Source organism: Nipponia nippon, unplaced genomic scaffold (assembly GCF_047370975.1).
Source record: "Nipponia nippon isolate SJK-2023a ecotype South Korea unplaced genomic scaffold, ASM4737097v1 scaffold_3, whole genome shotgun sequence".
Lineage (NCBI taxonomy): Eukaryota > Metazoa > Chordata > Aves > Pelecaniformes > Threskiornithidae > Nipponia > Nipponia nippon.
This window is the reverse complement of record NW_028262347.1, coordinates 85164018-85189728: the sequence shown is the minus strand read 5'-3', so window position 1 is coordinate 85189728 and position 25711 is coordinate 85164018. Positions and strand designations below refer to the sequence as shown.

General features: G+C 42.7%; 1 protein-coding gene across 3 annotated transcripts; it reads right to left on the bottom strand.

Moving 5' to 3' along the window:
* On the bottom strand, positions 1-13921 carry PARP11 (poly(ADP-ribose) polymerase family member 11). 3 transcript variants are annotated; one of them, XM_087767620.1, is made up of 9 exons: positions 13792-13807; positions 10550-10568; positions 9995-10123; positions 9776-9896; positions 8459-8534; positions 6801-6873; positions 6583-6713; positions 2605-2756; positions 1-2150 (listed from the first exon to the last, which is right to left on the bottom strand). In XM_087767620.1, the coding sequence occupies exons 1-9, from the start codon at positions 13794-13796 to the stop codon at positions 1837-1839; spliced, it is 1020 nt and encodes a 339-aa protein (XP_087623746.1). In that variant the 5' UTR covers positions 13797-13807; the 3' UTR covers positions 1-1836. The 3 variants fall into 3 exon arrangements, with proteins under 3 accessions (XP_087623746.1, XP_087623745.1, XP_087623747.1); XM_087767619.1 differs by lacking the exon at positions 10550-10568 and having other exon boundaries at positions 13792-13921; XM_087767621.1 differs by lacking the exon at positions 10550-10568 and having other exon boundaries at positions 13475-13911.
* Between the last annotated feature and the right edge of the window lie 11790 nt (positions 13922-25711).

Here is a 25711-nt window from a genome sequence, read left to right as displayed (position 1 = left end):
CATGATTCACTGTTAAATATTTTATACGATGTGGGGAACAACGTGCCTTTTGCACAGCTAGCATAGTAGTGAATCAAACACAAATCATGCCTACAACAGTAGAACCTAGAGTTCCCAACTGGGATCAGAGATCATACTTCATGTTGCGCTAAAAGAAAGGAAAATGCATGTCAGCCCTAAATGGTTTAGGAACAGAAGCAAAAGGAAAAGCTACCATGAAATTATAAATACAGACACCCAACTTGTGCAAGATCCATTGACAGGCAAAGATAACAGCACTAAGGAGAAGGAAGAGATGTTTGTGTCCTCAGTTATGTAGTCATATTCTGCTTCCAGTTCCATAGGTTTAATACAGTTTTGAGCAGCCTTGGTCATGCCAGCTGCAGTGCCTTTTAAATACGATAGATTTTAAACATAGCCTTTGATCCGAAAAGTCCATTAACAGTTCCATGACAGACCAATACAGATCATTCTCTCTCTCTGCCATGGTTATATACTATTTCTATAGGGATTTGTTACTGCTCATAGCCAAAGAAGCAGCCTGGAAAGGCTTCCACTTAGACCTTGTCCCTTAGTGATCTTTAGATCCTTTAACAAAGAAAAACACTAGGGGGACAATTGCATAGCAAATTGTTTAACGCTTCAGTGCATTTCACTGTAACAGCCCCTTCTTCAGGCTCTTCGTGTATTTGGTACTCAAGTTTGTTCTTTACCCAAATATTGTCTTTTTTGCTCTTCCTACATGTGAAAAATACTCCGTAACTTTACAACTATACCACTTATGAAAACCTGATCTACACAAGTGTTACTGAAAGCTTTCTGTTAAAGTGTTTAAAAATTAAAGGATGGCATTTTTTGAAATTTTCATTGTTAGTTTAACTGTATTATTTCCAGTAAAGTTAATCTAAACGTTGTCTTCTGTAACAGCACGTACACGAGCACTGAGTGCTTCTTAAACCCTGACCAGGCAAAAATCACAGCAGCACAGCTGCATGAATGTAAGTGCATGCACATGCATACTACAAGAGGGCAAAAATCCTGTAGAGTAAGAACTCAGAAAGGTGTATGGCACTGCTGATATCCCAACACTGAACTCAACAGTTACATACCAAACAATTAACAACCACAAGAGCATCATTTCCATCAAAACCAAAGTTCAAATCCTACTGCAAGGGTTTTGTAATCTTGCAAGTATATGATTAAAGCTTTGCAAGTATATAATTGAAGTGTACAGTAAAATGTACCTAAAGTTAAACGTAACAGCTTCAGTGAACTTCATAGCTCCTTCATCAGTTTTCTCCAGATGGATTTTTTTTGTAGGTTTAGAATCCAAACTAAGAGGCCTCCAAACATAAAGCGACGTGCACTACAGAACACAGACATACACACATATGTAGCCAAGTTCCCTGGGTTTTTTTATGTTGTTGTTATTTTTATGTTCTAAAGACAATCTTTATAAAAGATTAGTTTCATCATATGCATACTATATTACAGGCATATTTCTACCACATGAATAAATATTTGTAATATATTAAAAAAAAATTGGAACATTAATCTTGCCTTTGAAAACTTACCAATGCCCAATGTATTTAAGGCTCACTAAGCAATTTCAAATTTTAATAGTCCCTACATTTGAAAAATGCATTAGTAAAGTTTACAGATTTTTAAAAACAGTTTGACAGTCTCTCTTAAATGTTTAACCGCTTCCCTCCTCCATAAACATATGCTAGCTTCTCTTTCACCTCCCTTCATGCTTCATGTTTTTATATTGTCTTTACAAAAGGAACAGAAGTATCAAAAAGACACAAACAATATTCAGTTCAACTCCTTTCAAACTTAACAAAATTCTATTAAGTATTCAGGGTAGATTTGATTGGCATCAAAGATAACAAAAATCTTTGGGTTCCAGGTATTATCCACACAGCTGTCATACAAGTTCACAAAACTTCCGTCTTTTGAAGGAGGCCTCATGTATTTTGAATCACCGTTGATATAGTCACCAGTTAACACACGAGCAAGAAACATGACTTTATCTGGTCTATGCAGATGAGGCTGCAGATTCACACCATGAATTTGGAAAGTATCTCCATGCTTCATGTCCTCTTTGCAGAAACGACTGGAATATGATGCATCTCTTGCGAAATAGGTCCCTTTGAAATAAAAAAAAAAAATCTCATTACATTCCTATGACAGCTTAACTACTACAGCATGGATATAGGTAGCAGGATGATGAAAGATGTCTGTTCTTTTATGTTCATTAGCAATCCAATTTTTTTTTTTTTTTTCTAAATCGTTATATTATAGCAACGTGACCAAATATTTTTAGTGGAACATTTTAGTAGGGAGATTTTCTTGTGATCACACTGCTTTCTTGGGCATCCCTTCCCCACGCTCCCTGGTCCTACCAGCCAGTTGTGACAATTACATTCCTTGCTGCATCCTAACTTTCTTAATTACACTTGATGTGTAATTAAAAGCAGACCTATATTAAAAAGCTTTTTGATAAACACAGGGAGTACATCACAAAGAACATATTATAGGGAACACCTAACAATGTTGGACTGTTAAGATTACCAAACTGTTGTATGTGACAAAAATACTTACCTTTTCCATATACAGCAGCATGCATCCCATTTATTCTCCAGTCGAAGTTATGAATACATATTGCTTCAACAAATTCGTTACTGGTGCCATGAAATAACATCTGCTCATTAATAGTTGGGACACCTCTTTTCTTCTTTAGTTGAGCTTTTTTCCTACAGAGAACACACAACATAGCATTACAAATATCTGTGCAATCAAATTAAGTTACTACTCTGAAAACACTGCAGAGGGGACAGACCTAAAACACTCCATACATTCCACTTTCACAAATGTCTAGATGCTTCTAGTTTTTAAACAGATCAGAATTCTTAAGGTACACGTTTAGAAATCACACACTTCTGGATGCTGTGCACTATTTTCAGAAGTTATCCAAGATTAGGAAAAAAAGTATTTTATACCAATTTTATCAACATTGTTCATTTGGCATTAGTTTCAATGTGGTCATTTTCTGCAGATACATTTTTAAAAGAAAGGTATTTTTCTCCCATTTTGTTCCCTCCACCTACTTAAATAGCATGGCGGGAGGGATAAGAAAGTTAGTGGATTATAAAGTATAATTACCCAGGTAAGCCAGCAAAAATATTAAAAATAAAATTACCTAAATTTTTAGGTAAAATTACTTCAACATGATAACTTCATAATGTTTTTCTGAATTTATGGTTCACATACTTTCTAAAAGAGATAAGTCATGCATTGACAGGGTTACACTGCTCTAGAATTTTGGAAAAAAAAAACAAACAACAAAACAACCTTATACTACAGGTGAACCTATATTACAGTCTCATGGACAAAAGGCCATAGCACACCTTCAATTAAAGAACAGATATATTTCCCACCAATCTTTTTAAAGTGACTTTCTGTCAGCTGGGTTTTCCCAAGATCCATGAAGACGTTGACTCTGGACCTGTGTCTAAATCACTGAGCTGTTCATAGTTATGATCCCTTGACTGTCCAGACAAAAGCAAGCCAGAGTGCATCATAGCTTTGTTCTTGTCTATGTACCTGTATTCTCTTCCTATAAAAGCCACAGTGCATGGGGCACTGTGCTACATACTTAGGTTTATCAGGCACATACTTAGGTTTATGAAATTAATCAATCTGCTGTGGAGTGCACACTTGAACTGGGGAAGCATTCTCAGGGCCTACAGTTTAGATGTAGTCTGAGGAAGTCCCATCATCCAGGGAAAGAGGCCGGCAGCAAAGATTCTTTATCATATTAATGCCATTACATTGAAATTATGCATTATTTATAAATAAGTACATTTCATAGAAGTGAAAATCTTGCAGTATTTAACTTGAAAGATATGTTTATTCTGTTTTATTGTTCAACCTTTTTTTTTTTTCCTCCATTTAGTGCAAACTAAAATACTCATGTCTTTGCAACTTAATTTTTTTTGGTGTCTTTTTTTCCCCCTACAACTGCTTTCCAAATCAGAAGATGTCAGTGGAATCCCAAGGGCATCTGGGAGGTTTCACTAATAATCTCATTTGTGACAGTTTGTTGCAGAGGCAGTTCCACTCTATTAGTAATTCAACAAAACCCAGGAGCCAATATTCCCTGCATCTTGAGAAAACTACCCGTGTGAGGAAACACCTCTGAGCTCAGGCCCAGTAATGCTGAACATTTGAAATTTTTCAGTCAGCAGCCCTCTATTGTTGGCTGCTGATCTCTGACAACGTATAAAGGTAGCCTAGAGTAACTTCTCTTGAAACAGGGGAACAGAACAAATTTATAGAAAAGGTGAATAATCAATTGTCCAAAAATGTTCTGTAACAGTCCTTCACTATCTCTGACCAGTTGATTTCATAAAACCAATTTAAAATAGTCATTAATATGGGAACTATTATAACAGGCAAATGTGTTTTGACCACTACAATGATGCAAATAATCATTCAAGCAATGCTCAAATTTAATCACTGACCTTGTCAATGAAACTAAACACTTTCTCAAAAACACAAAAGTTTAAGTAGCAATTGTTCCTCCTAAATAGTGGAAAATACGGAGCACACTGGGAAGGTGGTTCTGCAGAATACAGAAATGCTACAGCAGGACTTTTTGTTGATTTGGAACAGAAATTGAGGAGTCCAACTATTCTAAAAAACATCATCTTAGCACTTTCCACCAGCAGTGACAAGCTAATCCAGTAAAACAAAATTAAGTTGATTCACCACTCAGAAGGCTCTCATACAGCCAGTTCACTCAATAAAGGAGAAATCTCAAGCAAAACTAAATACCCAGAGACATGCTCTTTGTACATATGCAAGCACACAAGTTGTTTCTAAAGATGATCAGCAATCTCAAACACTGTTTTCTACTTGCTGTACTCCTCTACAACTCTGAACTGAGATGCATAAACCAAAATATGCTAGACTACAATTAATCTTCTGTTACTTTCACTTTCCCACATGGGACACCAAAAGAACTTGTAGTAAATTTGAAATGCTGGAATACCTACTTCTTTGTAATATACTACCAGGCAATTAATTTCTTCACCAGTGTGTGTAAGCCTATCTACTCCAAGGCTGTATTTTACCCTCAGCAGAAAAGCAGCTAAGCCTCAATTGCATACACTTATTATAGCAATTTTCATTGTTACTTGTATTTGTTTGATACAGGAAAAAAGTTTTAAAACTGAAATGACTTTTCTTCATATACTTTTATACCGTGCAGGTACTAAAAACTACCTTATTTATAAGTTAACTTATATGGCGATACTGTAATACTCCAGATGTATGAAATTCTAATTCCCATTCTCAGTTTCATACCCTGAGAATATTCTAGCACAGCATCCATAGATTCAGAGTTCTTAAACCATGAATTCTACTCACTGACCAGTCAGGAAAACTAGTACACTCTCCAAATCACATCAGTTCCTAAGCTACGCAAAAAAGGTCTTCCCCTGCCCGCCCAATCTACACTGGAGACTCAAAGGACATTTACTTTGAAGTCTGCTTGCTATTCCTATTCTCAAAAATTAAGATTGGTATTAAGATGGTATAAATACACCTCTACAGAAACTTATTTGTAGAAAGGTAGATGTTGAAACACAAGGCCAACCAAATAAGCCTTAACATACTTAAACAGGTAAATGTAACCAAATTTGCAATTAAGAGAAGGCTAACTCTCTTAACCAAGAACTTAAATTCATTTCCTTATGCATATTCATGATATAAGCTTTAAATTAACAATACATTACATATCTTTCAAAAAATCATATAACTCATGCAAATTTTTAATATACACCTGCTTAGTTATTTCCTCACTATTTAACTTAGTTCAGTTGGTTTTAATAGTGTAATACATCTATAAAACTGATTCGGATATGTACTCCTTCTCCGAGGCTACACAAATAACTTTTGTCAAATACAACTGCTTAAGACTGATACTACGAAATAAGTGGAAACAGAACTTGGCACTTCCTACTTCTTCCAGGCCAGCACAACATGAAGAGGGAAGAGCAGAGAACTTAGAAAAAGCTTTTGTAGCACATTAAACTTAAAGAAATTACATGAATATGTGCTAATCGGGCACTTAATTCTGTCCTAAATTTCATAAAGTTGAGAAATTAAACAAGCCACAAATATTCATTTGCTTTGTTTATAAAAAATTAAAATAATAGAAGCCTGTCAAGGAATTATTTTACTGAAAGCTTATTTTTGTTCTCCTTACTTAACTGTAAGTATCATGGGCATCTACCACATGGACATCCCGAACATCTTTAATGCATCAGTCTTATCTGTGCTACATCTACATCTAATGCATTTCTACAAGTATTACATTTCTGCACCTATAGAAGCTGCATAGTCTTGAAAATGGAATTTTGAATACAGAGGAATGACAAATAAGAAAATTTTAAAAAGATAAAAAGTAACACATTTTCATTAATAATAAAAGCAATTAAACATATTTCTGCTACATGCCTTCAAGATTTGCTCCATTAACAATCCTAAGACTGTTGGTTTTAGAAATAATCTCACCTGCAAAAAAACTCCCACAAGTCTAGATTTTGTATTCTCTTAATTCTTTTAATTCGGTGGCTATCCATTGTTTTTCCAAAGAGACTAGAAACTTCATTATATTCGTTTGTTTTCTTTTGCAATGGAATAAGCTGGAAAAAAAGAGGTTAGTACGCTTTCACTTCAATGCATTATTTCTTTATCACATGTTTTTGACCAACTTGCATACCAGCTCTTACCTGATATGGCTCCTCAGTATTTACATTCTCCCAATGTGAAGGCATAGGGATAGCCTCATTTTCACAGATGAAACTTGAAACAAAAAAAGATAGAAACACATCACATCAAGGACAGGAGGCACTTTCCTCCTGTCAAACTCCTGCTCCAAACAATACAGTATGCAAAAAAAAAAAAAACGACAACACCACCCCCCCCCCAAAAAAAAAAAAACCAAACCACCAAAACTTATACAAAACTACTTAGAGTTTTAATTCAAACAGAGGCTGTTGTCAGCAGGCAAGGTCAAAGGCAAGAGACCTTGTTTTGTACTCAAATTCTGGCTTAACTTACTATAAATAAACCGTGGTAATGAACAGTTTTAATATACCATCTACCCAACAAAAGATAGGAAGATAAATCAGAAGAGATGGTCAGAAAGGTCCGCAACATCAGGAGAGCAACATTAATTTAGAGATGTGAGAGTGTAGATATAGCCTGAACATTCCAAACTATGAGAAATTACAACCAGCTTAAGCCTCTGGAAACTGAGCCCTCATTTGAAGTATTTAAAAGCATCATGTTAGAAATACACACTTGAAAATTACAGTTGAATTTGTTTTTCAAGAAACAAACCCTAACCCTCAAAGAGTGTTTTAAGCATATACACCACATATGTAGCAGCTTTTGAGCTTTAAAACTGTGACTAAAAGAAGCAACCTCCTGAAAGTAAAGAATGGCGTCATCACGTGGAAAGAGAGTACTGAATGCAATTATTCAAGAAACAAAAAAACAGAAGTGAATTGCCACATTATTGCATGCACTCTTCAGCAAATATCCATTGAAAAAACAGTTGACACTTCAAAAAAACAGGACTTCTTGAATGTCAAGTGTAAAAAGATTGCTATTACATTTCTTATTACAAATGCAAAATTTCTTTTTGAAAGTATAACCAGACTACAATTCAGAACTAAAACTATTTCTAGGAAACTATTTTGGGAAAAAAACCCACATATTCCATATAGTCAATTTTACCTGTGGTAGTATCACTGCATAGATCAGTTTATTGTTTAGTGAGTATGAGATTTACCTCAGCACAGCTTTACATCTAATGACTGATCAAATGGTCAAGAAACTTATAATTTAAAGCCATTAGGCGCATAAAACAATCTGGTTGTTATGATGCAATTTCTTGTAATTTCAAATCACAGAGGCAAGAAAATATAACTCAATCTTCTTTGCTGTTACAATAATACTTCCAAATAGTTTATGAAGTCATTATTACAATGGAACTAACTACTCCATTTTTTGCTGCTGTGTCGCCACAGCAATTCTGATTCAACAGGTATTTCCAGCAAGGGACTCCAATGGCTAAAGTCAGACACAGCTTTAAGACCCTTGCCAAAGGATATCAGTATGCCTTTCCTCTCCCACTACAAGTTACTTACTTTCTCAGAAAAAAAAGATAAAAAACAAACTAAAAACTCTTTTGTCACTCATCTCCTCTGAAATGTCTTCTTTCTTCACTTGACTAGCTCTCCCGCCTTGATTCACCTCTCAAATTGTTTGATGCAAAAAGTAAATAAATATAAACAATAAATATAAAACTTTTTATGTTTCATTTTACTTACAAGAATCAGGAATAAAATAAAAATAAGGAGTCTTCCTTTTATTTCCTTACCTGAAAGCACTGATAGAAAAGGGAGCTCGCTTTATTGGACGTTGCTTAAGGGTAGTTAGGTTGGTTTGTTTCATCACTGAGCATAAAACAAGAGTTAGGATGAAAGTTTCTCGAATTCATCTATAGCATATGAAACATTTAAGTGTCATTTTTTTTAAATAACATTACTACACCCAAAGTTGCTCGACAGGAACTCCTATTTCAACAATTAACAAATCAGCATTTTCAATAAATGTTTCTAAATGCTGGCCTCGGAATCACTGTCATTTTTATGAGTTGGCAAAATGTGCAAATATTACACAAGCAAAACGTTTGTTGTTAAAATGCCCATCTAACATTCAGCCCCATTGGCAAAACTTCCACTGACTTTAATACAACTAGGATGACAAAGCATATTACTACTATCCTTAATGCAAGACATCATGACCTACAAACAGTAACATAAAAATCATTCTTTAGTATTTGCATTTAGTGTTTTTATTCTGGATGCAAAACAAAGGTTTTTTTAAACAGACATTTCAACACGAGTAAACATAAAACTCCTTGTATTGTTACATACTACTTCACCCCCAGTACATCACTGTTTTACCCAGTCCCTGCTTTCTGTATAAGAAATACTATTATTTTCTTTGATTTGGAAGAGGCTTCTATTTAAGCACATATCTGTTTCGTAATTCAATCAGAAAATAAACAATCCATGGATGGAAAAGCTAAAAAAAAAAAGTCATTAGAACACACCTTTGAACAAAGGACAGATTAATATATGATTAGCTACATACATTAGAATCCTGTAATCTGTACTCTACAAGCATGGCATAGATGAGATCTTTACTAGAAAATCCTTTTGCCTATCTCCTTGTTATTCTGACAACAGAACTGGCTTCAACTGCCTGCTGAATTATTAAATCACTTTGCTGCCAGTACTTCGCAGAAAGATTCCTTCATATCAATGTTTCTTATACAGACTCTGAATGGAAGAGTTTTTTCAAGCTTACAAGCAGTTGCACGTTAAAGGAAAAAGGTTCAAACTTCCCAGTCCCATAGATGTATGGTACATATCACCTACAGCTGAGGTAAGCAGCAGTAGCATGATGGAGTGCTACTAAACAAGACATGCTACTCTATTAATAAACTACACTAGAAATTGTAACAGGGCAGCTGCTTGTAAAAATTCCTATGTACTTTCCAGTAAAGATGACATTTCCAATCACAAGTTTTTGCACTAGATACAAGGACAATAATTTGCTGAATGAACAAATGCACTGATGTATGTGGCACCTTCTAGTATTTAAATTTACTCTATGAAAAGATACATACCTGAAAAGTCTAGCGTGTAGTTAAATTTTGCAGTAGTGAAAGAAACAGAACCATGTGGGTTTGTTCGGAAGCTTCTTTCAATATCTTCACTGCTAACAGAGCAATGACTGTTTGAATCAGTCTTCAAAATAGAAGAAAAAGCACATTTAGACAAATTCAGCAATAGGTAGTTTGATGTATGGAATCCATGACAGCTAATATAACTTCATAGGTATTTACCTGAAACATATGCCATTTACCACACTCAGCCAAATAAAACCAGCCCCACTGGGTATCAGAGGTATCCATCTCTTCAACTGAACTTTCCATCTTTGGAAAAAAATCTTCTGATGTTCTTTGAAGCATTTCCTGAAACATTCACACACATACACAAAAAAGTTTTGATACTATTTGCAAAAATGCATTATTTGAGAAATTCATAAAAAAGCAAAATAAAGTCAATTTGCAATACTTAAAAAAAAAAACAACCCTGACAGGTGGAGGGCAGATTTGTTTTCTCTTTTTCAGAGAAAAATTCTCAATTTGCTACTTATCCAGTATTATCCTTTAAGTTAGTTAAACATTTTCAAAACTCCATCAAAAGTCTGTAAGTGTGCCAGTAAAGGCAAGAGCTACAGGCTTTATCAGATCAGAGAGAGGTGCTAAATTTCATACTGATGGTCATATGAGCAAGGCCATTCATATATACCACAGGCTCTGAGTTACATACCACTCAGGAATGAGGTGTCGGGGTTACATCTGATAGCTTGATGAAAACATCTACTAGGTACTCACCAACAGTGAACAAATCAGACTGGATATCAGAAGTTATTAGAAAAAAAATTAAAAAACAAAGACAAAGAGTATAATTATTTAACTGTGCAAGTCCACAGTGCATTATTCCTCAACACGGCATGAAGGTTAGTTTCCCCCTTAATGCACCCACTTAAAAATGGATACAGTAAAATTACTGGTACTCTGTACTTGTAATTACAAAGAAGGTTCACAGCAAAAGCCAAAGTGGCTTCCACACAAGCAATGACTACCATAGTTGGGGTTCTGCAGGACAGAAGAAAAAGGACCAAGGAAAAGGATACAGCAGAGATCTACAAAATCATGACAAAACCGAATAAGGAATAACAAGTCACATTTTCTTCCAACATAAGGAGACACATATCAAAGGTTTCACTTGTTTTGAATCTGGCATGTGCAAGAGAAATTTCTTCATAAAACAGATGGCAATCTATGGAATTCCTTTTCATGATATACTGTGGGTGCTGCAAATTTATGGAAGTTCAAAAAGCAGCTAGACAAGTTCAAGCCTACCAAGAGCTATGCCAGAATACATTTAGAAGAACAGTCCCTGACAGATTTCAGATCGTTCTTCATTCATCAACAAAGTCCTGAAAACTCTGAAAGTATTTGACTCTACTTGCATATATCTCCTAACATGTCAACTCTGTCTGCCACACTCCCTCCAAGCAAAAATTCTAAGTAGGTTGTGGGGAATCTTTCAGAGAAAGAAGCTTGCCCTACTCCCAGAAAAGGTCAGCAATTCATCCACTCTAACTGCCTAACCAAGACTCTTCCCAACAATTTCCTCAACTTAACTTTTGCTTCGACGTAATGGAACAACGCCCTCCAGCACAAGTCAGTCAAATAATGTCCAGTTAATAGTATGGATGCTTCAGGTGTTTCTGGACATTTCAATTCAGAAAAAAGCAGAGACCTGAAGAAGACAAATATGGGAGACTAGAAGTAGGCACCAACTAGCCAGTGCTGCTGGGGTAGGAGTTGAGAGCAGAAGGCACTTCTTCTAGCACTACCCTTCCCCCTTATTTTTCCCAACCTAGCCCTCTGTGATTGTTTGACAAACAATCCCAGAAACCTCTTTGAGGTAATAGCTACAGACTGTATTCTAATCATTAAAAGCTCTAAAGAGCTACAAAAATCTAGATACTTAGAAAACAGAGGAATCAGAAGTGGACCTCCACAACATCTCTAAACTGCAGAATCTGAGGGCAAACCTACTTTAGTACAAAGGGAAGCCTACACAAGGCAACATACATAGATAGCTGCCTCAAGTTCAAGCAGAACTACACTAAAGGTACATCAGCTGCATGTAAAAATATTTTGAAAGAGGTAAGAAAACTGTTCCCTATTTCAGAGGGCATCTACCAACATTTATTCTATTCCTCACAGCAATACAAAGCCACAGAGCCTACATTTGATTGGTGTTAAAGCACAACTGGCCAACATCTTTTGATGATAATCTTTCACCTTCAACTTAATTCTTCCTCTCAGATAAGTATTTGGCTATGTTCTCTCCTACAGAGGTAGTCTACACTTTTTTAAAGCTCCGAGGAAAGTAAATTCAGGTTTTTTTGGTAATGTTTAGTTTCCTCATGTTCTCACTAAAATGGCCAGACCTCAGCTCCATCCCAATGTTAGTTCGGGGCCTTGAATCTGATCAATGAAATCAGTAATGCCTTTTGAACAAGTTACAAACAGAGAAGGCATGTTCGTCTGTGCCCCATCAACATACTTGTGCTCCTCTGGGGGCAACACATCCTCCAGAATAAACCATTTACTAAGGAGACAGTTATTCCCGTAGCTTTTAAAAATGTTACATTTAATCCACATGTATTACCCTAGTCACAAAGTCTAGGGCAAGCAGGTAGACTCCAGGATACTCAGAAGTATGGAAGAACGACCCAAAGGCATGAACATGTAAAGCCATAAAAACAAGAGAGCTGTTTTCAAAGGTGATACAGATCCAAAATGCTCAAAGGAAATTGCTCTGCTTACTGATGAATTTAAAATCATACCTACACCATTTATAAGGAGCAGGTAGCTTTTTGTCCAAAAACTCTGAACGCGTGCACAGTGAGCAGAAAACTCTCAGTGGGTTTTTCTGGATGACAGGATGTCAACTATCAAAGATGCAGCAATGAGAATTTTATTAGCAATGCTGTTGCTAACACAAGGCCTCTCAACTCCCATTATTAGCAGTTTCTTCTGGTCCAGGAGTTACCAGAACAGCTCAAATTAAACACAATTACTCTGACAGCAAAAACATCCTCCTAAACAGAATGAATGCTCGCTGTGTATTGTGCTGTGACTGAATGGCTTTACTACTACTGGTAATGCATTGCTTCATTTTTCCAGAAGTACTTCTAAGTTTGAATGATAAACATGCTTTACAGTGCATAGAGTCACAGAATGGTTTGGTCTGGAAGGGAACTTTGAAGATCACCTAGTCCAACCCCGCTGCCATGGGTGGGGACATTTTTCACTACATCAGGTTGCCCAAAGCCCCATCCAACCTGACTTTGATCACTTCCAATGACGGGACATCCACAGCTTGTCCGGGCAACCTGTTCCAGTGTCTCACCACCCTCAGGGTAAAAAATACAGAAGCATCCCAACGGGCTGTTCTGTCTGCTTCCTTGTGCTCTCTGCTTCCACCTGGCAGATCATGCTTTATTGCCAGAGACTTCTTTGCCTACAAACATCAACTTTGCACAGTTCCCTGCTGGGAACATAAGCCGTGCTAAGGGACCCTCTGGCGCTTCCTTAGAGAACACGGCACCTGAGCGGGAGACTTGGCTGAGGTAAGAGCGCAGGGCTAAGGAGGGGAAGCGAGAAGGAAGAGCACTACCACTCGTACGGGACACAAGGTGAAATGACAACACCCTCCGCAGCTGTGTCACCACTTACCCCCTTTGCGCTGCAGGGGACCACCGTTGCAGTCACCCCCTTTACCGACCCCCTCCAGAGCTGATCCCATTAGAGCTCAAGGACACGGCGGGGTGGTCGATCTAAGCACAGCACCAGCACCCCTCCGGCTGGGTCGCAGCCTTCCCCAAAGATGGTGGCCTACGCCCCCCACCCCCTTCCCCCACCTGGCAGCGCGCTCGCCGGCGGGGGCGGGAGGGGAAGCGGCCTGCGGGGCGCGCGTAGTATGGAGACGGGCTGAGGCGGAAAAAGAGGAAAGGAGCGGCCGTTTCCCCCGTCCCCCTCCCGCCCGCACTCACCGCATCGGCCGCCCACCCCGGGCTCGCTCCCCACATGCTGCCCGGAGGGTGGGGGGGGGTGGGGGAGTGCGGGTGGGAGGGGCTGCGCGCAGGCCGCGCGCAGGGCGCGCCACTGCTCAGCCTCCGGGCGCTTCCGTTATCGGTGGCAGCAGAAAGGGGCGGGGCAACAGCCGTTATAGGTCGCGCTCGATAGGCTCGTCACACAGAGGGGCGAGGCCTGGCATGCAAATGTCGAGCGGGGAAGGCGGGGCTGGGGAGGGGGCGGAGCCTTCGTCGTGCTGCTGGGGAGCGGGAGCGGGAGCGGGAGCGGGAGCGGGAGCGGGAGCGGGAGCGGGAGCGGGAGTACCGGTACCCGTAGCGGCCAGAGCCGCGGCCTGCCCGCGCGCCCGGGGCCTCCGGCGGCCTGCGCGGCGGCGGTGCTGCTGCAAGCGTCGCCTGTCAGTCGTGCGGGCTCCGGCAGTCTTTTCGGTGCCATGCGGTGTGGGTAGCATTGTGGCGGTGAGGTGCTCCAGTGCAGCAGCCCTCACTGCTCTGTACCCCGCGACTTTGTTTTTTAGTTCTTTTGATTGTTGGCTGTCCTCCTGGGTAGCAACAGGCCTCTGCTTTACCAAGGAATTTTTACAGTTTGTAATTTTTCTGTGAAATACACATATATGTCAGCCTGTATATGCATTTAATTCTGTACACGTGGCATTTTAAAGAACTGATACCATGTTAGCACCAGGCAGGGCAGCAGAAGTGACCATTCATACTATGCATGAGGTATGGTTACCTAATGCAAAGAGGGAACAAGAACTGCAGCCTGTTGCAGGCATTCATCAGCTGGACATTTGGGGCCTGCGGGCAGCTTTATGCTACAACGCAGCTCTAGAAGCAGCAGCAGCTCTAGGACTGCTTAGTACGAGAGGCCATAGTCACGAATGTAGCCCACCCCAGCCTTTTTGTGCAGAGACTCTAGGATGAGAGCAGCAGAGTGGAAAATCAGGCAGTGATACCTGCTAAAGTAGTCTGCAGTCAGCCAGTGGGCTGGTAACTTCAAAAAACAGGCAGTCCTCATAAAGGTGCGCAAAGCCGTTACAGTGCATCCTGCTGGGAAGGGTTTTCATTGAGCAGCACGCCAAAAATGCCATTGAAAATGATGAGTTTCTCTAATTCTGAGGGGGTGTCAGGCAGGATGTCTATCCAGATTTTGGCTGTGCTGATCTTGCCTCTGAATTAGGTTAGAATTAATCCAGTTAGAAAAGGTTATTTTTCTGAGTTAAGAAGTTAAGCAGCCTGTGGTGAATCACTGGGGGTATTTCAGTGGCATGAACATGGTGCTTCTGGAATAAAGGAGTTTTCCAGAAGTAGGGACATCTTTCTCCAGCCATGATATTTGTATTGACATTGTTGGAAAGCACATGAAGATTGTGGGGACGTAGCCTGCCTGTGCTGCCTTGCTTTATGAGTATATACACAGGATAAAAGTAAGGGAGGATTCTGTTATGACCTTAGCTGTTACAGAATGTTGAACACCTTTTTCTGCTTGAAAAGGTGCTCGCAATGCTTTATGTCTAACGTGGGCCTCTTTGAGTCATCTATTCCTATTGTTATTACTGCCTGTTGGGTATTTTTTAAATAATGGCCAGGCTTTTTGCAGAATTTGCATAAGTATATCTGAAGTTACAGTAGCACAATACACAGCTGTCTAGTAACCAAAAGTTTTAAAGAGGTTCCTGCTACTATGCCTTGAAGTGTGGGTTAGAGTTGAGATTTTTGTTGTGTTTCTTCTCTTTCTTTGTATGTTTAGACCTGATAATTAATAATGGAGCATAAGCCTCTCTTTTGAGATAAGAATATCTTAGTTACAGTGAAAACATAGCTTGTTAGAGTGACTGTATTCTCAGGAAGCTACATGCTAATGCCAGACTCTTCATAGCAACAGCAACTTAAAAACCTTTAAAGTCCAAAGATTTCTGTGGCTGTCATGTACTATGTGCAGACTAACAGCCTATCTGGAGAAGACATAATTGTATTAATTGATTCTCATGAGCCTCTACTTCAAGCAGCAAAAAGGCAGAGAACGGAGAGGCTTGGCCATATAACTTGAGTTACAAACACATTTTTGCAGGGAATGGTCAAATGGAAGTGAAAGAGAGAACTCCCTGGTACTGCCTGGTACATAAATCATAGGATCATACGAGGATCTAGGTTTGAAAAGGTTCATGAAGTTCTTTAATGCAGTCTCCTTACCAAAGCAGGCCTGACTTCAAATCTAGATTAGGTTGCTCAGTTTCTCATCCAGCCAATTTTTTTTCTCCAGGCATATCTGCTGAACAATTTTCAGGGGCAAGAAGTTTATTTCCTTTTGTCCAGCCAGAATTTCCCATGTTGCAACTTGTGCACATTACCTCTTGTCCTTTCACTGTAACCCTGTGAGATGAGCTCCCTCAGTGTTCCTTCTGATGCCTTTTTACCTAACTAGGTATCCTGATTACCTGGATAGGGAAATAACAGGCACAGTGTCTCCAAGGTGCTAAAAATCAGCTGAAGTAGAGGGAAATTACAGTCAGTATTCTAACATAATGCCTCCTTAATTGGATCATGCAGGGGATTAAAAGAAGATTCAGGTTGGAACGCACCTTGGTCATCTAGCCCAACCTCCTGCTTAAAGCAGGGTCAGCTATGAGATCAGGTGATTTTGTTCAGGGCTCTATCCAGTCAGGTCTTGAAACCTACAAGGATACAGACTGCACAACCTCTCTGTCCAGCCTCTTCCAATGCTCGATGCTTGACTGTCATCATGGTGAAGAAGTTTTCCCTATATCCATTTGGTATCTCTCATTACAGCTTAAGCCTCCTGTCTCTTGTCCTACCACCATGCACCACTGTGAAGAGCCTGGCCTGGTCTTCTTGATGACCTGTGTAGGTATTAGAAGATTGTGGTTAGCTCCTCCCACCTGAGCCTTCACTTCTTCAGGATAAACAAGTCCTGGTCCATGAGTTTCTCCTCACAGGGCAAGTGCACCAGCCTCCTGACTGTCTTGGTGGTCCTCTTCTGAACTTGCTTCAGTTGATTAGTGCCTTTCTTGTACTGACGGGCCCAAAACTGGATGCAATATCTATATGGGATCTAACAAATGCTAGTAATCCTTTGCTTTGAACTACTGGGTAGGGTCCTGCTATTTTACAGCCAAGGATGCAGTTGGCCTCCACTGCCGCCAGGGCACACTGCTAGCTCACATCCAGCTTTCCGTCCACCAGGATAGCAACTTTTTCAGAAGAGATGCTCACCAGCTAGTAATTTCCCAACCTGTATTGTTGCCAGGGGTTATTTCTTCCCAGGTGCAGAACTTTGCTTTTGTCCTTATTCGATTTCATAAGGTTCCTCTGAGCCCATTTTTCCAGCTTGTCTATGTCCCTCTGAATAGCTGCTCTCTGCCCTTGAATGTATCAACTAGGATAAGACAAGGAAGGGAAACTGCCATTATACATTCTCTTAGTGGAGAAAGAGGGTGATTCTCTGGTATTTGCCATTTCACAGTAGATTAATTTTTAATAATCAATGTAATGATGCATTCATGCAATTGAATGATAATGTAAATGATGATGAAATATAATTCTGCCAGCATTAACTGAAAGTAAGCAGAAAATAAACAGAACAACCAAAGGAAGAATAAAATTTAAGCATTCTGTGCCAAAAAAAAAAAGTGTAACAATACAATGACTGTGCCATGAAAAAAAAAAAAAGATTGACATGACAAAAAAAAAAAGTTTTGCCACTTTGCAGAAAACTTTAAGATTTTGTGATTGGCATGTATATTGCAGCACAAAGGAAATTGTAGGATGCATGTGAAGCCTGTGGTATCCACAAACTTGTACATGCACGAATACAGTTGCCCAGAGGCAAGAGCAGAGAATGAGGAAATATTCTACTTATTACAGAGCATCACATCTGGAGGCAATGGCTGTCCACCTCAAATATGGCATTGGTCTTGAGATGTGGAGGAAGCCGTAAAAGCAATCATTATGCATTCTTTCCTTGAATGTCTAAATCATCTTGATTTGTTGTTCAAGGAGCTGTTAGATGTGTTAGGTGATCTTTCTTAACCTGACTCTCCTGCACCCTTCTGTTTTCTAGAAGATACTCTTTTAGTCCTGGTCCTGCTGTGCTTTCTCCAATTATGCCTATTCTGCAATCTCTGTGAAATGGAAAAGGTCTGGGAACATCTCAGTGCTTTGATGCTTTTTTTGGTGATACTGACTGAAAGTCATTTTCCCCAGCAGTATCTGTTCTACCCCTTAATCATGGAAAACACAGCCCACAGCTAAGAGACGACTTTGTCTCTCTTCACTTTTCTTTCATATTCCTAGGTGTCCTTTTTTTCCCCAGTTTTGTCACTCTCATACCCAATACTTCACCATTACTTGGTGAAGTACTACTTCACTTTTGGTGAATAAACACTCAACCCTTTCATCATCATCATCAAGCTCTAGACAGTCAAAACACTCCCTAACAAATAGGGCTACCCCACTGCCTCTCCTTCCTTGCCTGTCCCTTCTGAAAAGCTTATAGCCATCCATTGCAGCACTCCAGTTGTGCAAGTCATCTCACTATGCTTCCGTGGTGGAAACTATAGAAGAGTTTTCCCACTGCACAATGGCTTCCAGCTCCTCCTGTTTGTTGCCCATGCTGCATGCATTGGTGTACATGCACTTCAGTTGGCCTATTGATCCCGCCACCTTTTGGGGGGGAGAAGCCCTAATTCCTATGTGACCATTCTCAGGTGCTTGTGTGGTGTCTTTGCTGCCGCATGGTTCTCCGTTTCCTGCCTCCACTGAAATGACAGACCGAAGGACCTTGCTAGCACACTGTCCCTCAAACATTGGCGTGCTGCCCCCAGGCTTATCTCTAGTGAGCCTGGTTTTATCCCTTTCCCCCTTCAAATCTAGTTTAAAGCTCTTTCAATGAGCCCTGCTAACTCCTGTGCAAGGATCCTTTTCCCCCTTTGAGACAGGTGTACCCCATCTGTCGCCAGCAGGCCTGGTGTTGTGTAAACATAATCAAAAACCCCAGAATTCTGCCAGTGACACCAGGCTCGGAGCCAGGTATTGATCTGCTGGCTCTTCCTGTTTCTTCCCTCATCGTTCCCTGCAACTGGAAGGATAGAGAAGAAGAATACTTGTGCTCCTGATCCCTTAACCCGTTGTTCCAAGGCCCTGAAATCTCTCTTGATCGCCCTCGGCCTTCTTGTTGCGACTTTATTGCCCCCTACGTGAAAAATCAATAATGGATAGTAATCCAAGGGCTGTACCAAGTAAGGAAGCTTTCTCTTCAAATCTTTAACCTGGGCCCCAGGGAGGCAGCAGACTTCCCTAAGAAGTGGGTCCAGTCTGCATACTGGGCTTTCTGTTCCCTTCAGAAGGGAGTCTCCTATGACAATGACCCGTCTTTCTTTCTTTCTTTCTTTCTTTCTTTGTGGAAGCAGTTTTGATGCAGGACATAGGCCAACTTAACCTTGGCGACACCTCCAAGCCAGATGAGCCATAGTCCTCATTATTGTTTGGTTCCACTTGCAGAGCCTCATACCTATTACACAAGGGCACCTGGGAAGGTGGGGTGGTCACAGAGGAGATGCGCCTGCTGTGCCGGGCAGCAACTTGTCACCGTTGCCTCCTATCTCTTAAGTCACTGTGTTCAGCCAGGTGGAGAGAGGACAGGGAATCCTCTGTATCATGTGTCCTGTCTGCCTGCTGGGCCTGTCTCGGGGAAGGCAGGGTGCGATTCCAGTAGTCTCTCTCTCTCTTGCACTCCCTGATACTCCTCAACCTAGTCACCTCCTCCTGGAGCTCTGTCACTAAGTGGAGGACTTGCTCTCTCTACCCAGGCGCACCTCCCACAGGTGTGCTCACTTCTGCCATCCGGTACTGGTGGAAGAGCAGGGCACACCCTGCAGCGTGGCACTTGGGTGGCAGTGCATTCCTGACGGAGCTCTGTCTGGGAAGCTGCATCAGCCATGGTGGGTGCAGAGCTTAGAGAGGCCATGGCTTTCTGCTGGGTGGGTGAGCTGGCAGAGCCTCAGCGCCCTTCCTGCATGCCCTTCTGCATGAGCTGCCGCACCATGCCCCTGCTGCCGCGCCACGCCCTGGTCGCTCGTGCTCCCCAAGGGCTGCTTTTATACGTGTGGGGGCTTGGGTCCTGTTGCTCCTGGCCCCAGCCAGGTCTCGTCAGCCGCTGTCGTGCGAGCTGCAGGCTCCTGGCAGCTCTCCGCTCCCCCTGAGGTTCCTCCAGTTCGGGAAACCCCACTGTGCACCACGCTGAAAAGTGCTCTGCTGCTGATCATGCCAACCCTGGAGCTAATCGCCTTGGCGACTGCGCATAGACTGAGCTTCAGCATCTCAGCCTGTCTTCTTTTTTGGAAGGGAGGAGGAGTCCAGGAAGTTCCCAGATCTTCAGCTGACATTAAGAGAACTTAAGTGCAAATAGATGCACTTGCAGCAGCAGCAGAGAGCTGGAAGGTTTTTTCTTTGTTTTTTCTCTAGAGAAGGACGTAGCAGAGCCCAGGGGAACCAGAACGCTTTGATACCTGCACTCATTTTGGACTCCTACCTTTTCTAGGCTAACAAAACCATGTATCACTAACTGCAGCATTGCGTAATGACATTAAGGCCTGAGGCAAACAGCTGAAACACAGTCAGAGAATGGATAACCTCCAAAACCATGGGTCTGCCAGCACCAGCACAGTTTCTCAAGGATGACACAAACAGCTGAATGGGGCTGGTTCTCACTGACCCTGCAGTGTGTTGTTCTAATGACTAGACTTCACTCATCACCCTGTTTCCCTTACGGTGTAGTCCTTCTGTGCTCCAGTGTACGTGTCATGCCTGCACTGGACTCCATCAACCTGAGATTTCAATACAAAGGATAGTTCTATCCATAGGGAAAAAAAGACTTTCCTACAGCCTGATGCACTCATCTCCTACCATTCATTGCAACCTAGAAAAGGATGCAGGGATTACTTGCAACCTTGTTCAATGACTGGAGATGGCATTCCTGCCCACTTCACCGCCTAGTGAATAACACTCATGTAGGTAATGGTTTTGCTGTGCAGCATCTCTTTGCTCCCTGTACTGGGCTAAGATTGTCTCTGAGGGGAGAAAAGCATTTGTGGAACACTTTTGTGCCCAGTTACATCGGGCAGCAGAAGCAACTGTCAGTTTCTTCTGTGTCTGAGGAATGTAGTGAGCAAGATTGAGATGATCAGAGAAAATCCCATGCTGCAAACTGTGGGGTTGGGAGCCTGTGGTTGTCTGGGAAGTCTGGAGGGGATAGTCATGCATAAGAAGAGGCAAAATTACATCCCACATCTCTGTGTATCCTCATGGTGTCTCTTTCCACCAGCACTCAAGTGACGTATAAGAATGTACTGGGTCTGGCTGGGATAGAGTTTTTTTGTAGGAGCTGTACGGTGCTGTGTTTTGGATTTGTGACTAAAACAGCCTTGATAACACACCTGTGCTCTGGTTATTGCTGAGCAGTGCTTGCACAGCATTAAGACTTTTTCCCACTCAGCCCCTCCCAGCAAGTAGGCTGGGGGTACACAAGAATTTGGAGGGGACACAAGCAGGACAGCTGACCCAAACTGACCAAAGGGATATTGTGTGCCATATAACACCATGCTCAGAAATAAAAACTGAGGGGAGGAGGATTTTGGGAAGGTAGCAATTGCTCAGAGACTGGCTAGGCATCGGTCTGATTGTGGGAGGTGGTGAGCAACTGCCTTTGCATCACTTCCCCCCCCCTTTTCCTCTTTCCTTCACTTACTAAATTATCTCAACCCATGAGTTTTATCGCTTTTGCTCTCCTCATCCTGCTGGGGTTGGGGGTGGGGGGAGTGAGTGAGATATTGTGTGGTGCCTAGCTGCAGGCGGGGGTCAACATGCCACAGAGAAAAGAAAACCTCTGAGACTCTCTGCTGTACACACAGTCCAGCTTCCACACAGCTACAGCATGATCCCATACACAAATGTGTGCACATACGTGCATCCCAGCATCTGGTCTAATCCACTCAATGCATCACCCCACTGTTTAGCCCAGACAACACTGGTGCTATGACTTGTCAAGGGATGCATCATAGCCAGGTGAATCTGAACCACACTTGAACCAGCGCTGAGAGGAAGTGGTGTGTGACACTGGTTGGAGACTTCCTTCTACAGGGTACAGAGGCACCCATCTACTGACCTTACTTGCTACCTCACGTGATCTGTTGCTTGCAGGGAGGTTGGACTGGGGCTGCTGCAGAGAGCACTAAGGCATGTCTGGACTTTGGCCTGTTACCCGTGGCCTACTCATCCATGTGTGCACCAATGACACTGTCAAGGGAGACCTTAACAAACCAAGAGTGGCTACAGGGCACTGGGGCCCAGGTGCCTTTCCCCTTGGTCCTGCCAGTGGAGAGAAAAGGCTTGGGTAGGAGGGCACCCAACCTACGGGTTAACACCTGACCGCACAGCCAGTGTTGCAGACAGAGCTTTGGCTTTTATGACCATGGGCTTCCTCTTTGAGGAACGGGGAGTGCTGGGGAGACACAGGGTGCCACAAAGGGGTGGGGCAAGAGAATGTTTTCCAACAGGCTTTCCAGCCACGCTAGGAGGGCTTGAGCCTAGGTTTGTCAGGGGGTGGTGACCAAAGCCTGAAGAGGAGGGGTGGCACAGGGAGCGGGAAGGAAACGGTGGAACGGCTGCACACACCTTTGTTGGAGAGCTGCAAGGGGGGGCGAACAGGGAGCTGGGGTTGGCCACAGCACAGGTAGTGCCCTCAGTGGCCAGGGTGCACTCCCACAGCACTCCCGCTGAATAGGGAGGGCAGAGCAGGTGTGCTGATTACAGGGTCCACTGATTTTCCCAGGCAAGGCAAGGTAGTGAATGGGGTCGTGGTCCAGCCAGAGTCTCCAGTCAGGAGAAGAAGGAGATGGGGTCAGCGTGTCAGGGCCCAGCGTGCATCCCTCTTCTAGGAGTTTAGTTGGCTCAGTTAGAGTTTAGGTGGCCGAGTCCAAATCCAGCTCCTTTGCTGATAAGGGCTGTTGGGAAGAAAGCTAGGAGCAAGGGCCTGTCCCTCTTTTCCCTTGGGAACTGTTTTTAAGCAGAGGCCTTGCCACTGGCTCCTGCCTGTGCTCCATCACAGTTGTGTAGCAGCTCTGTCTATGGCTGATCCTGAACTTGCACGGTCTGGACCTTGACCCGGATCTGCTGGTTCAGCTTCTTGGCTGACCTGGGATCTGCCTCGTCACTATGGACTTGCTGGGGGATCACTGGGCTGCATGAGACTCACTGTCTTTGGCCCTCATCCAGACCTGGACTTGCCGTTCTGCATCCTGGCTCCTTCTTGGCGAGGCCACTGCTTGCACCTGCCTTGTTATTGCGTTCCGCTCCTGACTAGCCTTCCGTGGTGGAGCAGCTAGCCCTCACTGCTCTCTGACACAGAGGCAGGACTGCCAACAAGGCTGCAATGTAGGTCCAAGGTTCACCCAGATGTGAGTGAGACATGTAGCAAGATTACAGCCCTGGACTTGAGGAAAGCAGGCTTTGGCTTGTTGAGGGAATCTGGTAGGCAGTATCCCATGGGAGTCACCCTGGAGGGCAAAGAGGTCCAGGAGAGCTGGTCAGACTTCAAATACAACCTCCTCAAAGCACAAAAAGGGTCCATTCTGATGTGTGGGTAGTCTACCAGGTGCGGCAGAAGGCCAGCATGGATGAACTGAAAACTCCTGACTGAGGTTGACAGCACAAAGGAAGCGCCCAGAGGGCAGAAGTGGGGCTGTGCTACTCTGGAGGAATAGAGCCATTGCCTGAGTATGGTGGGGCTGAATCTGGAAAGCCCAAAGCTCAGCTGGAGTTGAAACTAGTGAGGAACGTGGAAAGCAACACAAAGGACTTCTCTGAATACCTTGGTGGTAGAAGGGAGCCTAAGAAACAGGGGACCCTCTGCCAAATGGGGCAGGGCACCTAGTGACAAAGGACACACACAGTGCCTTCCTTGCCTTGGCATTTACTTGTGTAAGGTCTGCTCTTAAGCCTTAGGTCCCTGAGCTTAGTGGCAAAATCTGGCAATGATGTGGAGCAACACCCACAGTAGAGCAAGACTACACTGGGGACCAAAAGGCAAGCTGGACGTACGCAAGTCCATGGGTCCACCTGAAATGCAGCCGAAGGTGCTGAGGGAGCTGACCAAAGTCACTGCAAAGCTGCTGTCATCTTTGAGAGGTCATAGTGAGCAGGGGAGGTTCCTGATGATTTGAAGATGCATATGGCACACACACCCCCCCCCACCATCTCCCCCAAAAGGCAAGAAAGAGCCCATAGAGAACTACAGACTTGTCAGCCTAATCTCCGCCCCTGGGAAGATCACAGAGCAAATCCTCACAAAAACTGCTTCCAGTTGTATGAAGCACAAGAAACTGATTGGGAAAAGACAATATAGATTTTACCAGGGACAAATTATGCCCAACCAGTCTGATAGCTTTCTACAGTGAGACAACTATTCACTTGAATGAGCGGAGAGCAGTGAGTGTTGTTTGCCTGGACTTAAGCAAGCTCTTTGCCACAGTTTCCCATAGTAACCTTGCAGGCAAACAGTTGAGATATGGTTTGGATAAGTGGAAGATAAGGTGGGTGAATAACTGGCTGGACTACTGGCCTTAAAGTGTTGTGATCAGTGCTTCAAACTAACTAGCAGTGAGTTTACTATTTGCATTTCTTGGGGATTGATACTGGGGCCAATACTGTTTAATGCCTTTTTTGTAAAAGACTGCAAGTCAAAAGACATGGTCATGCCCTGCCACAAGCTCCTTCTGCTCTCCTCTCAACCTGTCTCAAACTCCTCCCCATTGGTCTCTCTCACTCAAGAGAGCTACTCTGCATGCTTTCAGAGGCTGTTTGAGGCTGTCTGCTTGTTTCTTCAGTGCCCTAAGTGTACTTCTAGTCTGCCTCCTACTTTCATGGCCCTCCAGTGGTACCATGTGTTCTCCTTGGACTCTTTTTTAACATCTCTGCTTCTTTCTTGGTCTCTGTGAGGCTACTCTCTGCTCTCTCAGCATTCGTTCAGTCTTTCTGCTATATTTTTTCACCTCTCCAAGGCTACTGTATGCTCTCTGGGTCTCTTTCTTGCCTACTTTTTTCCACCTTTCTGAGGCTAGTCTTTGTTATCCTTCACGTTTGCAGGCTTTATGCTATTTCTTGCCTTCTCTGAGATTATGTCTTCTCTGAGGTTCTTGCAGGCTCTCTTCTAGTCTCTCAGGCTCTGCAAGGCTTCTCTGTTCTCTGGGACTCTCTCAACCTCTCCACTTCTTCCCTAGCCTCTCCAAAGCTGCTGTGGCTGCTTTTCAGGCTTTTGGTCACTGAGGTGACTTTGGAGCCCTTTCGGTCTTTCTGCTGTGTTTCTGGCCCCGCCCCGCCCCCCCCCCCCCCCTTTCTGAAGTTAAACTGGGTTTTCTGGGGCTGTTTCAGTCTCTCTTCAAGGTTCGTGGCATCTCAGCAGCTACTCTTCTTTCTCCTGGGACTTTTTCAGCCTCCCTGCTTCTTTCTTCCCTTCTCTGAGGCTATTCTCTGTTGCTCTTTTAGCCTCTCTCCTTTCTTAGCAGCTGCAGGCACACTCTCCTAGTGCTCTTTCATTCTCTCTGCTACTTTCTTGTTATTGTCAAGGTATCTATCTGGAGCGTTCACCATGGTTCTTTCAGGCTTTCTACTAGTTTCTTTGCCTCTTTGAGGCTACTCTGTGTTCTCTGAGTCTTTTACAGATTTTTGGCTCATTTTCCCTTCTTTGATGCTACTCTTTGGGGCACTTTCAAGCTTTCTGCCTTTTTTTTTTTTCTTTGGTCTTCTCTGAGGCCACCCTTGGTCCTACTGGGTACTCTGGAGCTCCTTTAATATCTCAGATACTTTC

Coding starts and splice junctions, on each gene's coding strand:
- PARP11 (XM_087767619.1), bottom strand. CDS start 13,827: ATGTGGGGAGCGAGCCCGGGGTGGGCGGCCGATGCG. Junction 8,535..9,775: donor CTACACGCTAGACTTTTCAG/GTATGTATCTTT, acceptor TTTTATGCTCAG/TGATGAAACAAACCAACCTA. Junction 2,757..6,582: donor TTGTGGGAGTTTTTTTGCAG/GTGAGATTATTT, acceptor TGTTCTCTGTAG/GAAAAAAGCTCAACTAAAGA.